Source organism: Podarcis filfolensis, assembly GCF_964270895.1.
Source record: "Podarcis filfolensis genome assembly, chromosome: 14".
Classification (NCBI taxonomy): domain Eukaryota; kingdom Metazoa; phylum Chordata; class Lepidosauria; order Squamata; family Lacertidae; genus Podarcis; species Podarcis filfolensis.
The window spans coordinates 27,493,340-27,505,995 of NC_139616.1; the positions used below are offsets into that span (position 1 = coordinate 27,493,340).

The 12,656-nt window shown below is 46.9% G+C and overlaps 2 protein-coding genes across 3 annotated transcripts; one reads left to right on the top strand and one right to left on the bottom strand.

Annotated features, from left to right (window-relative positions):
• The first annotated feature begins 1,784 nt into the window (after positions 1-1,784).
• Positions 1,785-8,610, top strand: MFAP1 (microfibril associated protein 1). Of its 2 annotated transcripts, none has more exons than XM_083584657.1 (9): positions 1,785-4,883; positions 5,064-5,283; positions 5,618-5,747; positions 6,316-6,503; positions 6,751-6,859; positions 6,948-7,108; positions 7,390-7,549; positions 7,838-7,927; positions 8,093-8,610. In XM_083584657.1, the coding sequence occupies exons 1-9, from the start codon at positions 4,802-4,804 to the stop codon at positions 8,273-8,275; spliced, it is 1,323 nt and encodes a 440-aa protein (XP_083440783.1). In that variant the 5' UTR covers positions 1,785-4,801; the 3' UTR covers positions 8,276-8,610. The 2 variants fall into 2 exon arrangements, with proteins under 2 accessions (XP_083440783.1, XP_083440782.1); XM_083584656.1 differs by having other exon boundaries at positions 4,693-4,883; positions 6,316-6,507; positions 6,755-6,859.
• An 826-nt stretch (positions 8,611-9,436) lies between these two features.
• HYPK (huntingtin interacting protein K) lies at positions 9,437-12,653 on the bottom strand. Its single transcript, XM_083584658.1, has 4 exons — positions 12,434-12,653; positions 10,374-10,429; positions 9,789-9,840; positions 9,437-9,659 (listed from the first exon to the last, which is right to left on the bottom strand). The coding sequence occupies exons 1-4, from the start codon at positions 12,605-12,607 to the stop codon at positions 9,564-9,566; spliced, it is 378 nt and encodes a 125-aa protein (XP_083440784.1). The 5' UTR covers positions 12,608-12,653; the 3' UTR covers positions 9,437-9,563.
• Positions 12,654-12,656: the final 3 nt, after the last annotated feature.

Genomic DNA, 12,656 nt, shown 5'->3' on the forward strand with positions numbered 1-12,656 from the left:
CAAAAGGGGCCCATCTGGTCCAGCATTTTGTTCTCACAATGGCTAGGCATATGCCTGTGGGAAGCCCAGAAGCAGGACCCCAGCACAAGAGCCCTCTCCCCACCTGTGGTTTCCAGCAACTGGTATTCAGAAACATTACTGCCTCTGGCTGTGTAGGCAAAGCAGAGAGTTTGTTATAAAGGGAAAGATAAATGTTGTTCTCTCTCAAACAGCATGTCCTAATTTAACTACCCCAGCTCACTCTCAGAGATAGGGAAGGGCCTGGCCCCACAACTCACTGTTCATAATGTTGTTTGTCCTGCTCTAACACGGCTTCTGATTGGCTCCAGCAAATCTCACAAGATATCTAGACAATAGAGGCACAGATAACGTCCATAAATATCCTCAAGCATAATCTACAATTTAGCCTCCATTTCTTTTCCATGCAGCAATGGGAATGTAGCCTAACCTGCCTCCATCACAGATCTCTGGACCCTAATAAACTGTACCATTTCCCCTAACTGACCTTCTAATACTTGGGCCTGAAATGAAGGGGAGTGAGGCATGTAAGGAGTGAGGGAAAAGGTGCTGGGAGACTGAGAGACTATAGAGCAAGCTCCCAGGCCACAAAAAGACCCCCAACTAGGAGAACCTAATCTCGCATCTCCACATCATGTCAAGTAACATGTCAAGTAACCTGAAGATACACAGCCATTGGAAGACACAAGATCTACCCACCCGGGAAGAATGGCAGATGAAGGTGATGGACTACATGGAACTGGCGGAAAAGCCTGGCAGAATCCGAGACCAGGGAGAAGAGTCGGTGGAGGAAGATTGGAAGAAATTTAAAGACTATTTACAGAAACATTGTAAAATTAATGAATGCTGGAATGATGTTATGTGGTTTTAGCAGAAATGTTTTAAAGGGTTAGGAAAAAACTGACTGTTAATTGGTGAAAGGAGGGAAAGTAAAGCTACATTATAGTAAGATAAATTACAGGACAAAAATTTGAAAAGATGGTAAGGATTTGCTGAGACAGATAATCGAACTAGAATACAAAAAAGGGAGGTGTGAGGAGGTCAAGGAAATAAGCTAATGAAAGATAAGTTATGGGAAGATTCGCTGTATTTTTTTTTGTTTTTTTTTAATGGATTTTATTTTTCTGTTTTTTCTTTCTTTTTCTCATCCTTGTTTCTTTCTTATTGTGATGTGTTGTATTGTTTTTGTTTAAAATGGTGTTTTTTACATTTTCTTTTTGTAACCTTTAAAACTTTAATAAATATTATTTATTTTTTTTAAATGAAGATACACAGCCATTATGCTGGTGGAACACCTGCTCTAGCAAGTGCTCTGCTGGGAGACAAAGCCCAACTCCAGAAAATGCAAAAGCAGTGTTAAAAGAACAGGCGTCCCTAACATCCCTGACACAGCGCACCAACCAGAGATGATGGCCTAGTCTCTATGTGACATGAAGGCATACCATAGCTTTGCATGAACAAGAGAGCATGCAAGTGAGTGCATGAAGCAAAACTCCCAGCTTCTTACTCCTCCCTTCATCCTGCTGCCGCTATCATGTTACCCTGATTGAAACCATAGTTTGGTTTAGCATTAAACCATAAGCTCAGGTTCAGATGTATCTCCCAGTGGCTACGGCCAGTGTTAGTAACTAAAATATGAAAGCTAAGAGCTAAATGGCACCTTAAACCTAGGTTATGGGCGCAACAACGGAATGTCTAGGTGCGCTTTTTTATAATAAGAATGGAAAGCTGAAAATGAATGGACTGCAGTTAAAATATTATATTATGTTCATTTTTGACATGGTCTAGTCCTTCCCCTGCCCACCCCCCTAATATTCTTAAGAGGATCTCTTCTTCAGTCTTCAGAGAGTAGTTGGAAGTGGGGATGCAGAAAAAGGTCCTCCTTTCCTTCCACTCTGTAGTTTTAATCTGAAATCTTAGACACAGTACTGCACCCAGAGCTCAGAAACTGCTCACGCTAATGAAATTCCCTGTCGCAAAATGCGCCTAGAACAATGAGAGTTTCCAACACTGGCTATGGCTTGTGGCTTATCTGAACAGCAGTACCAAGTGAAGGAACTCTGTGGTTTAGTCCACAAAGCAGAAACAAACAAGTTCAGGATGTTGCTGATTCTAATCCACCTGGGGGAATTTTCATCAGTTGAAAAGGATGTTGTCAGCACAGCTATGGAGAAACATGAGCATATGCACACACCGGTTCCTGTGGAAATTCAATTACCCCCAAGGGAAAGCATGCATTATGCATGGCAGATGCTAGCTGGGAAGGTCTGGCATGTCCCCATGGTCCCTCAGGAGGCAACACTGCACAAGGGTGGGACTCCACCTGACACCCTGGTCCACAAATGTGTCTCGAGGGAAGTGGAAAGGTCAGAACTCAGGAGTCAAGCGGGAAATGAGTACAACAGCACTAACCCAACTTGTGTGTCCAAGCAGGTGGTATCCAGAGGCATGTTGTCACCAATATTAAAGGTAGTACAGAGCCATTATGGCTTGTAGCCAATGGACTCAGTCTCTGTGTAGTTTGAGATTAAAAAGAAGCTGATCAGGAAAGCCCTAGGGGATTCAGGTGTGCAGGGTTACATTAAATGAATTCCATCCTTTGGTACTAAAGCAGGTTGCTGAGAAGTTCTGTGTATCATGTCTAAGAAACCCTGCAGAACAGGTGAGGTGCCTCAGGACTGGGAACAGGCAGCTGTTGCTCCAAACCTGATCCCTCAAGAGGACCCTGTCCAGTCAGTCCCTGCTGACTCCTCCTCAGCAGACCAATAGGTTTTCCCATCCACACTACCATCACCACACCTGGATTAAGTTTCAGCTTGTTTGCCCTGGCCCATACCACAACTGCCTCTTCCAGATGGCCTCTCTGGAACCAGGAAGTGGAAAACGGAAGCAGAGCAAGTTATATGCACACTGATGACGTTGCAGCCCAAACCTTAGTCACAAGTAACAATAGTTCCACTTTGCTCTGCCCTCAGACCACACCTGGGGCTATGGCGGATATGCAGACAGACTGAAGCAGGTTCAGAAGAGAGCAAGAAACATGCTCTGAGATGTATAGGGAAGAAGCCTTATGAGGGAATGTTGAAGAGATTGAGCATGTTTAGGCTGGAAAACAAAATGGGTGGGGAACATGACTGCACTCCTCAGGGACCTGAAGGGCTGCTACACAGAAGAGGGAAGAAATGCATCTAATGGGGAGGTTTCAGTTTAACACTAGGAATAACTTCTTAAGAGAGCAGAGACAAAAAAACCACTGGCTCTGGAAGGGATCACTGGGTGGGTGAGCTCCTCTCCCTCCATGTAAGTATTGGGTGGGCAACCACCTGCTGCAGGAGCTTCTAGTTCTGGTGTTCTCTAGATCGAGGAGTGGGTGGGAACACATGGCCAACAAGACACACCCCCCCGTAATAAATAAATTAAGGTCTTTTATATATATAATAAATGTTCATAAATGTACCAACCAAGCACGTACATAGATATGTGGACCACATGTCTGGAGCAGCACAGGAAGACCGCCCTGAAACCATTTTAACTCCCAAACTGACCAAAAGTTTTCTCTGCAAGGAGGGAGGGGGTGAGGGAACCTTCCCATTGTCTCAGGAATTGGGAAATCACCATCGCAAAGGAATGGCCAGACTACCAGGAACGTCAATCAGATAAGGCATTATCAGATAACCTGGAAGACAGGAAAAACAACAACATTCAAATTTCTGTTGTAGACCACCTTTTCTGTGATGTAGGTATGATGTTTGTGGGGGTTACACCCCTTCAGTGATGTATGTATGATGTATGGAGGGGAGGTCTTGAGCTCCAGGGCAGGGAATTTAAAATGTCTATATAAGGACAGGCACACCTTGATTCTGGGTCGTCCTCCTTTCCTGCATGTGAGGGCAGCACCCTGTTGCAACAGTTCAATAAAGATCAGGCTTACTAGCTGATTTGCTTCTCTATATTCTCTGGTTGGCCTCTGTTGTTTTCTCCTACTGATGGAGAACCTACAAAGGACTCTATAAGGGCTCTTGTGTCCCCCATAAGGTAATAAGGGCAGAGTTTGTTTATTACACCCCTTTTTTTCTAACCCAGGTCTTATTTCATCATCATCATCATCATTATTATTATTAAAAAGAAAGATACTTTTGGGGTGGGTTAAAAACGTGTATTATTAACTGCACTTATTAGTGGCTTTATTTAAAGAAGTATCAAAGTGGTTTCACAATTTAATTTCATACTATTATTTAACAGCCTTGCAAATACAGAAGCAAAAAGTGCTCATAGTTCTGCCCCGCCCCGCGCCCTCACGAAGGCTGGACTGGTTGAGAGTGGCTCACGACACCCCTGCAGTGCAGGCCAAGATGAATACTGGCCTGGAGGGCGAAAGGGCCCCTTTCAGGAAAACGAAGCGGGGGCAGGAAGCTGAAAAATGGGTCACAGGACGAGGGGAAGCGGGGGAGAGAGGAGAGGAACGCGCTGCTCAGCAAGACAGTTTTTCCCCGGTGTGGAGGCGGAGCGATTACGGCCACACGGCCCCGCCCATCCGCGCGTACGTAGAGCCAGGGGCGGCGCTTAAGGAGCGTCGACCACGCTACGGCGGAAGCTCCTAGTCGGGGGTCAGGCGACAGCGGAAGTGACGCCTAAACTTGTGTGCTGACATGCGTAGTGGCGTCCAACCTGGCTTCCGGTTTGTTCTGGACAGAGCTTCCGGCTAGAGCTTGGCGTCTGTATTTGTGTGCCTGGTTCAGTAGGGTCTCCTTTCGCCAGACCCTGAGGAGGAGACACCGCCGCCATGTCGGGCTCCAGCAGCGCCCTCATGAAGCAGCCCCCGATCCAGTCGACGGCGGGGGCCGTCCCCGTCCGCAACGAGAAGGGTGAGGCGTCCTGGGGCGGGGAGCGGGGCATAGGGGGAATCATACGTATCCTGGACGATGGGGGGGGGGGAGAAGCAGCTGAACCTGAGCTCTTCTCCCTCCTGGGGCAGGGGCTGCGGGGGGGGGGCGCCCTGGGGCAGGCTCAGTTTCTCCCCTCCTGACCTCTTGCTCTACTTCCAGGGGAGATCTCGATGGAAAAGGTGAAAGTAAAACGCTACGTCTCGGGGAAGCGGCCAGATTATGCCCCCATGGAGTCCTCGGACGAGGAGGACGAGGAGTTCCAGTTCATCAAGAAGGCCAAGGAGCAGGAGCTGGAACCGGAGGAGCAAGAGGAAGAACTGGCCAGCGACCCCCGTTTGCGCCGCCTGCAGAACCGCATCTCAGAGGATGTGGAGGAGAGGTGAGGGGCAGCAGAGGGTTGAGGGCAGAGTTGCTTGGGAGGTTGCGCTTGGCATGAAGTGGAAGAGGACAATCTGTGGGGGAAAGGCTGTGATCACCTGACATAGGAGGGGTGTTTTGTGAGCTGCATGCCGTTTTGTAACGTTAAAAGTGGGTTAGTGTAAGTAGAGCTTTATTTGACTCATGAAGCACCTGCCCAAACAGTATTCTTGTGTCACATTCCATATTGCTTTCCTTGATTTGCTTGTTTTATTTTCTTTGATCTTATTTTGTGAGTATTGCATTTATAAAAACCAGTAAAAAATATTACAAAAAGGTGGGTGTCTGTGTTCTAGGCTGGCAAGGCATCGTAAGATTGTGGAACCAGAAGTGATAGGGGAGAGTGACTCAGAAGTGGAAGGAGAGGCCTGGCATGTGGAGAGAGAGGACACCAGTGAGGAGGAAGAGGAGGAGATTGACGATGAGGTATGAGCAGGCCTGAGGAGCTACATTTTCCAGTCTTGGTGATGGGTTCTGAATCTTGGGTGGAAATGTGTGTAGTTGGCCTCCTTTATAATGTTTTTATTTTGAAATCTTTAAGATGATATATTAATTTCCTGTTAAAGCATTCCTGTTTCGTTTGTATATTTTATATATTACATTTATTCTGGATGTTCTAATGTAGGATGTAAACCGCTTTTAAGATTTTTTTTCTTAAAAAATGATAAAGCAGTATAGAAGTGAAATGATGATGATGAAGTTTACAAGAGACTCCTTGCTCTTCAAGGATATGGGCACTTTCCCCAGTTCTACTTGGGAGATGCTGATGGGGACCATTGAGCTATGGCCCTTTTCCAGATATGAACATATGAAAACTGCTTTATACTGTGTTGGCACATTGGTCCATCTAGCTCAGTAGATCTACACTGACTGGCAGCAGTTCTCCAGGGGCTTAGATAGGGGCCTCTCCCAGCCTTACTTGGAGATGTTGGGGGTTGAACCTGGGACTGCATTTATGCAGATGCTGTACCACTGAGCCCTTCTTTCTTGATAGGAAATTGAACGTCGCCGTTGCATGATGCGGCAGCGTGCACAGGAACGTAAGAATGAGGAACTGGAAGTCATGGAGGTGGAAGATGAGGGCCGTTCTGGAGAGGAGTCCGAATCAGAGTCCGAGTATGAGGAGTACACAGATAGTGAGGATGAGACTGAGCCACGCCTGAAGCCTGTCTTCATCCGCAAGCAAGTGCCATCAGTCCTGAGCAGGGAGGGGGGAGGCTGGTTTCTAAAGCACAGTTGGTAGTTAAGAGCCTTCCTATCAGAGCTTCCTGGCTTGGGCTACTTTCAGAGTTGCCTTCTGTTGACAACACATAAATGTAAGTCTGTGGGGTGCTTCTTAGGAGAAGGTTATGACAAGGGAGACAATTGGTTCTAGTGAGCAGCCGGTTTGGCTTGGGTGGTTTGAGTTGATCTCCAATGTCTTCTACAGGAAGGACAGAGTCACAGTCCAGGAGCGTGAGGCCGAAGCACTGAAACAGAAGGAACTGGAGCAGGAGGCCAAGCGAATGGCTGAAGAGAGGCGCAAGTACACCCTGAAGGTATTGTTAGGAAGGACAGGCATGTGGGTTTCAGGGTTAGAGGAGCCTGAGTACCCCAAGACACTCACTCTCTGTTAACTTGCTGTAGATTGTTGAAGAAGAAACCAAGAAAGAGTTGGAGGAGAACAGGCGCTCCTTGGCAGCCCTCGATGCTCTGGACACTGATGATGAGAATGATGAGGAAGAGTATGAGGCCTGGAAAGTGCGGGAGTTGAAGCGCATCAAGCGGGACCGAGAGGAGCGTGAGGCGTAAGTGAAATGGGATGTGGCACAGTCCATTTGAGGAGGGAGAGGTCTTCTGGGTTGCTCCAGTCAGGGAGAAGAGGTTGCTCGGGTGTGGGTCTGATCTTGCTGATACCCGTTCCCCAGCTGACGGAGTCTTCCACAGTGAGCAGAAAGTTGGGGAGTGGACATCAGTAATTGAAGTGGAATGGATTTAGATCCAGACTTCTGGAAAGGGATGTTTACAGAGATCTTCTGTGCAGAATCAAGTGTGTGGAGTGAAGGAGGGTATGTTCTGCTCCACACAGGTTAGAGAAAGAGAAGGCAGAAATCGAACGAGTGCGGAATCTGACTGAGGAGGAACGACGGGCTGAGCTCCGAGCCAACGGCAAGGTCATTACCAACAAGGCGGTGAAGGGCAAATACAAGTTTCTGCAGAAGTACTACCATCGGGGGGCCTTCTTCATGGTGAGTTCCCAGTCAAAGCCCTGTCATTGAATACACAGCAAGAACTCAGTGTGCACTGGAAAGGAAAGGAGGCAGCTATCCAGGATATAGCCGCCATGGGCAGAGGGGGGCTGAATTCCATTACTTCTCTCAAGCAGTCCCTGAACAGTAGTCTTCTTTTCTGTTTAGGCTACACTATGCAGACCTTTTCTCCCAAGGCCAGCCATGGGATGCTTCGTAGAATAAGGGTGGAGAGGCTGCTGTGAGCAAACATGTCTCTACTTACCTGCTGTGCTCTTTGTTCTCTAGGATGAAGATGAGGATGTATACAAGAGGGACTTCAGTGCTCCAACTCTGGAGGACCACTTCAACAAGACCATCTTACCCAAAGTCATGCAGGTACATGAGAAGGAGGGGGTTCTGTTGTTTGGGCTTGGAGCCCCAACTAGCTTTGGCTTGCTGGTGTTGTATGCATGTGCCCCCTCCAACCAGAAATCCAGAAGGGTTGAAGTAAAGTGAATTCTCTTTGAACCTTCTCCATTTCTTAAACTCTTTCCTCTGCAGGTGAAGAACTTTGGGCGCTCTGGACGAACAAAGTACACCCACTTGGTAGACCAAGATACAACCTCTTTTGACTCTGCATGGGGGCAGGAGAGTGCACAAAACACCAAGTTCTTCAAGCAGAAGGCAGCTGGTGTGAGGGATGTCTTTGAGAGACCCTCTGCCAAGAAGCGGAAGGTTACCTGAGTCATCAAGAATAATTTGGGGCACTGTTAGGATCTTGCTGGATCAGTTTTGCCCTGTTTCTGTGTCATGGGACTATAGATTATCAAAGGCCTGGACCCACTTTTTCTGTCATCTTTGGATGATTTGACTCATAACCATAACCCGTTTTTAAGGAATTAGCACCAGCTCAGCAGGCTCATCATTGCCCTTGAGGTATGCCAGCTCCCTCTACAGCCCTGTTTTTAGTTTTGGGAGGCATTTGCCAATTGTAAATATTTCTCGTTCTCTTTAGAGGCACTGTAGGGCGGGGGAGAGAAAAGCAAGGTGACACCTGTATTAAATGTATTTCTTACCAAGTTGCTGTTGTGGTAATGTTCTAACAAGTAGGGACCCTGTTGTGGCAGATGTGATGCTCTAATAAAATAGTCAGACCCACTTCTAGTAGAGAGGGGGCTTGGCAGTGCTGTGTGAGAAACACATTTTGGAACCTCTCTGGCTTGTGGGCAGAATTAGGCTCCACACTCATAGGACATCGGGTGCGGGATGTAAAAGCTGTGAAAGCACAAACAGAAGCTTCAAGTTCTTTGTAGGTACAGCTTCCGTTTGGTGCTGTTTAAATTGTCAACAACTGGATATGGCCCAGCACCCCAGTATGCAAGATGCAAGTTTTAAAATCATCTAGGTATAGTTTCCTGAAATACTTCAAAACTGGCCTCCTGTTCCCACAAACCCGTTCATTTTTCTGAGTTCCATCTAAAGGATTGCCGATAGTAACTTAAGAAAATTCTAGTACTGGTAGCCTCAAAATAATGGCTATGGGGAATTAAGGGCCCACAGTATAGTTTACAATGCAACTCTGCCTTCCCAAACTGGAAAGGGGGGGGGGGAAGCTGCCCACTGGTTGATTTCACTTCCTGTCTCCTGCACGTCACTCCACTGTTTGTCTGGAAAAGAACACCCAAGGGCTTTAAAAGTCTGAATTTTAGATTGAATTTTGCAAGTTGTTGTTTTAATGTTGTTTAACCAAAGGATCCCCGAATGAAAATAGGGCACCAGTTTACCACCACTAGTCCTTCAGTCAGCTATCTGAGAACCACCCTGGGATCTTTGGATGAAGGGCAGTATACAAATTTAACAAATGATGATGATAATAAACATCTTATAAACCACGTTAACAGCAACTTCAAAAAAATTGGACTATTTATTTCAGCAGCTTTAAAATATCATATGCAAAGAACCTGTGCAGAACAGGCCAAGGAGAGGCTATCTCCTTCCCTTGCTCCCCAAAAGTCCATCTAGCAGGTGGCCCTCAGTTGGTGAGGGTAATCAGTGCTTCCACCACGTTCCCCATGTGTTCTCGCAAGCTGCGTTCTGCTGCTGCCCTGGATATTTCCATCTCGTTCATCTGTAAGGAAAAGAAGAAGATTCTTCACCAAGAGGCAACAACTAAAATGGCTTGTAGTGACATCAGAAAGCAGCCTCTGTCAATGCTGAGCCACCACCCAAGCTATTCAATCAACACTGCTAGACTCACAATCAACTCCAAATCTTCTTTCTTGATTGTGACTTTGGCCAGTTCTTTTTCCCTGAAATGGAAGGAAGGAAAGAGGAATTAGGACTCTCTTATCCTGCTCCACTTTCTAGTAATGGAATGCAGACCTTACTGCCACCCCGTCCTCACTCCAAGTGCTCTGTTAGGGCTGAATGGGAACTACACATAATAAAAACACAGCTCTGGCTTTCTGCAACCAAGCACCGCTTCAGTGGTGTGAAACGGCTCCCCCCATTAATGTGCAGCAAAACAAGCCTAACTCCTAAACAGTTTAAGAATATGGAAATGTGTCCTTAAACAGCAGTTTAGCATGTAGACACCATTCCACTGTGGTGTGATGTTCATAAAGACACAGCTGCCTCCAAGCTTGGTCATGATTTTTAATGTTTTAATGCTGTAGCCCACCCTAGGAACTTCAGGTGAAGGGTCGATAATAAATAAGCAATAATAGCATGCATGCACATCTGGCACTGAATTATGTTTACACATTGTGTGTCACCTCTACAGCTCTGGTAGAAGCAAACAAGGCTGCTCTCCCTTAGCGGGAGATGAAAACAGGGCACTCACCGCTCCTGCTTTGCTTTCTGCTCTCTGGATCTTCGGTCTCCAATCACTGACATCGCCTAAACATGAGAAAGCAAATTAAACAGACACCCTTGGACTTTAATATTAATAGCCAGACCAAAATCTTGTACCTTAAAGAGCAACCAAATTATCTCACAGTATGAGCTTTTATGTAACACAAGTATAGAAAAACAACAACAACCAGATGGCAGTGAAATTCAAAAAGTGTAGTCAAATGGCAATGAAGTACAGTTTACTTAATTGAGTACACTTAACTGGGGTGACGGTAGGCCTGGATGATGTATCAATACATTGCCAGGGACTGGTTTGAGGGCCAGAGTGCAATGGCGCCTTCACCTGGCAGTATATCAATGTTTGGTTGGTGATACATTGTGATACTGAAAAGCTGATCTCTCCCAGCCCTAGATGATGGAGCCCAAATCATTCTAGGTAGTCAAAATCGAGCAGACTATGAAAACTCCAATCTATTCTCTTCTAATTGGGTAGATGGCCAACAGAATGGATGATGAGATTCAGTGCATGTCAATTCACAATGATACACTTTTGGGTAGAAGTCGGGCTGTGAACTACCCTGAAAATTAGGCTTCCTGTCACTGAAAAGACCTTCTGCTCCTGATCACTGAACCGCTGCTGTTGAGGTATGTAAAGAGAAATTGGTGCAGGGAGTTTCTAAGCTCAATGTGCACCTGAAAAAACACAAGTCTCATAGTTATGCAAAAGTTCCCTGTGGAAGAAATTTCCACACCTAGACAATGTGGGTAATCTACAATGCAAATCTGAATTGTATTTTTTTAATGTTGACTGCAAGGAATGTTAGGGAAAGGGGTTGAACCAGATGGTTCAGATAATAATTTGCTGATGCATCAATTCCTTTTACACACCACAAGTACTGTGATAAGGCAGTCACAAGTACTGATTCACAAATAAAGCACAGGAGGGCTACTTTTAATCATTTATATTAAAATATTTTTGAAACCAGCTTACAACAAGTAGTACAACAAAACACCAATTAAAAATAGTGTGAGAAGTATAAACAACAGCAGCACTGAAACAAGCAAAATAAACTTCAAAACAGCAGGGATCAAATAAAAAAGTCCTAGATTAAAATGACCATCCTTGAGAATGTTAAAGGAAAGGGTGTGGATCTCCCTAGGTAGAGAATTTCACAGCTGTGGTGCCACCATCAGGAAGCACAAGAGTTTCTCCTTGTTTCTCTTTGCAACAGCCTGATGGAATGGCAGCTGCTACATGGCAGATGCAGGAAGTAAGGCCGTTCCATCCTCTCTGGTAAGAGACCAGTGCCATTTACCTTTCTCTCCATCCCAGCTGATCATTATGAGTACTACTATGTAGAATTGGTGCCTACTTGTCTTCTTGCTTAATTTTATTCCTGTTTGCAATGTGCCTCTTAGACTGTAAACCTGCTGGCAAGGACATCCAACGGAACTACTGGGGTGGGGAGTCTCTTGTCTTAAACCTTGGGCAGGCTCACAGAAGTGAAAGCAACCCTTAAGAACAGAAGTAGGGAAAAACCATTTTCTCTGGTGGGCCAAATAAAAAAATGGCCACACTCACCCCAGGGTCTGCCTACCTGTCAATCACCTGATGCCATATGACATCGGGTGGATCTGAACCTGCCAGAAAATTGCCATGCGATGGAAGGGAAAGGCCCGCACAAGACTGGTATGAGGCGTTTTGCTGTCTGAGGAGGCGAAAGAATGGGCGCCCACCCAGAGCACCTCGGAAAGGCCGAATAGTTCCGGCCCCAAAGACGAAGGACCCCGCAAGCAAAGGTCCCCAAACCGGCAGTAAGAGAGAAATAGCAGCAGCACCAAGGTGGCAGGGCAGGCGATGCTTCACACGGGCGGTCCAGCCATTCTTGCAGGGGCCTCGGGCAGCCTCCACACGTGCAGGGTTCCCCGTTCCCACGCACGGCGCCAAGGGGCGCTTCGGCAGCGGTCCAGTCCAGCCGGCTCCGCCCCGCCCGCGGTCACCATGACAACCAGAGCCCCCCAACGCGGCCAAACGCATGCGCTCATCACCGTTTCCAAGTTGGAGCTCTGGATCTCTTTCTCCTCCGCGTAGTCCGTGACGCGCTCGAGGTCGGCCGCTCCGCTGTCGTGCTTCCGCGGCTTCTCGGCTGGTCGCTCTCCGCTGCCTGCCGAGCCATTGGGCTCCGCTTCTAACTCCAGCTCGACATCCCCTTCGGCCGCCATCGCTCCGTCTGCCTTCCGCTCTCGTCACGTGGTAAGGCGCGCTTCCGGA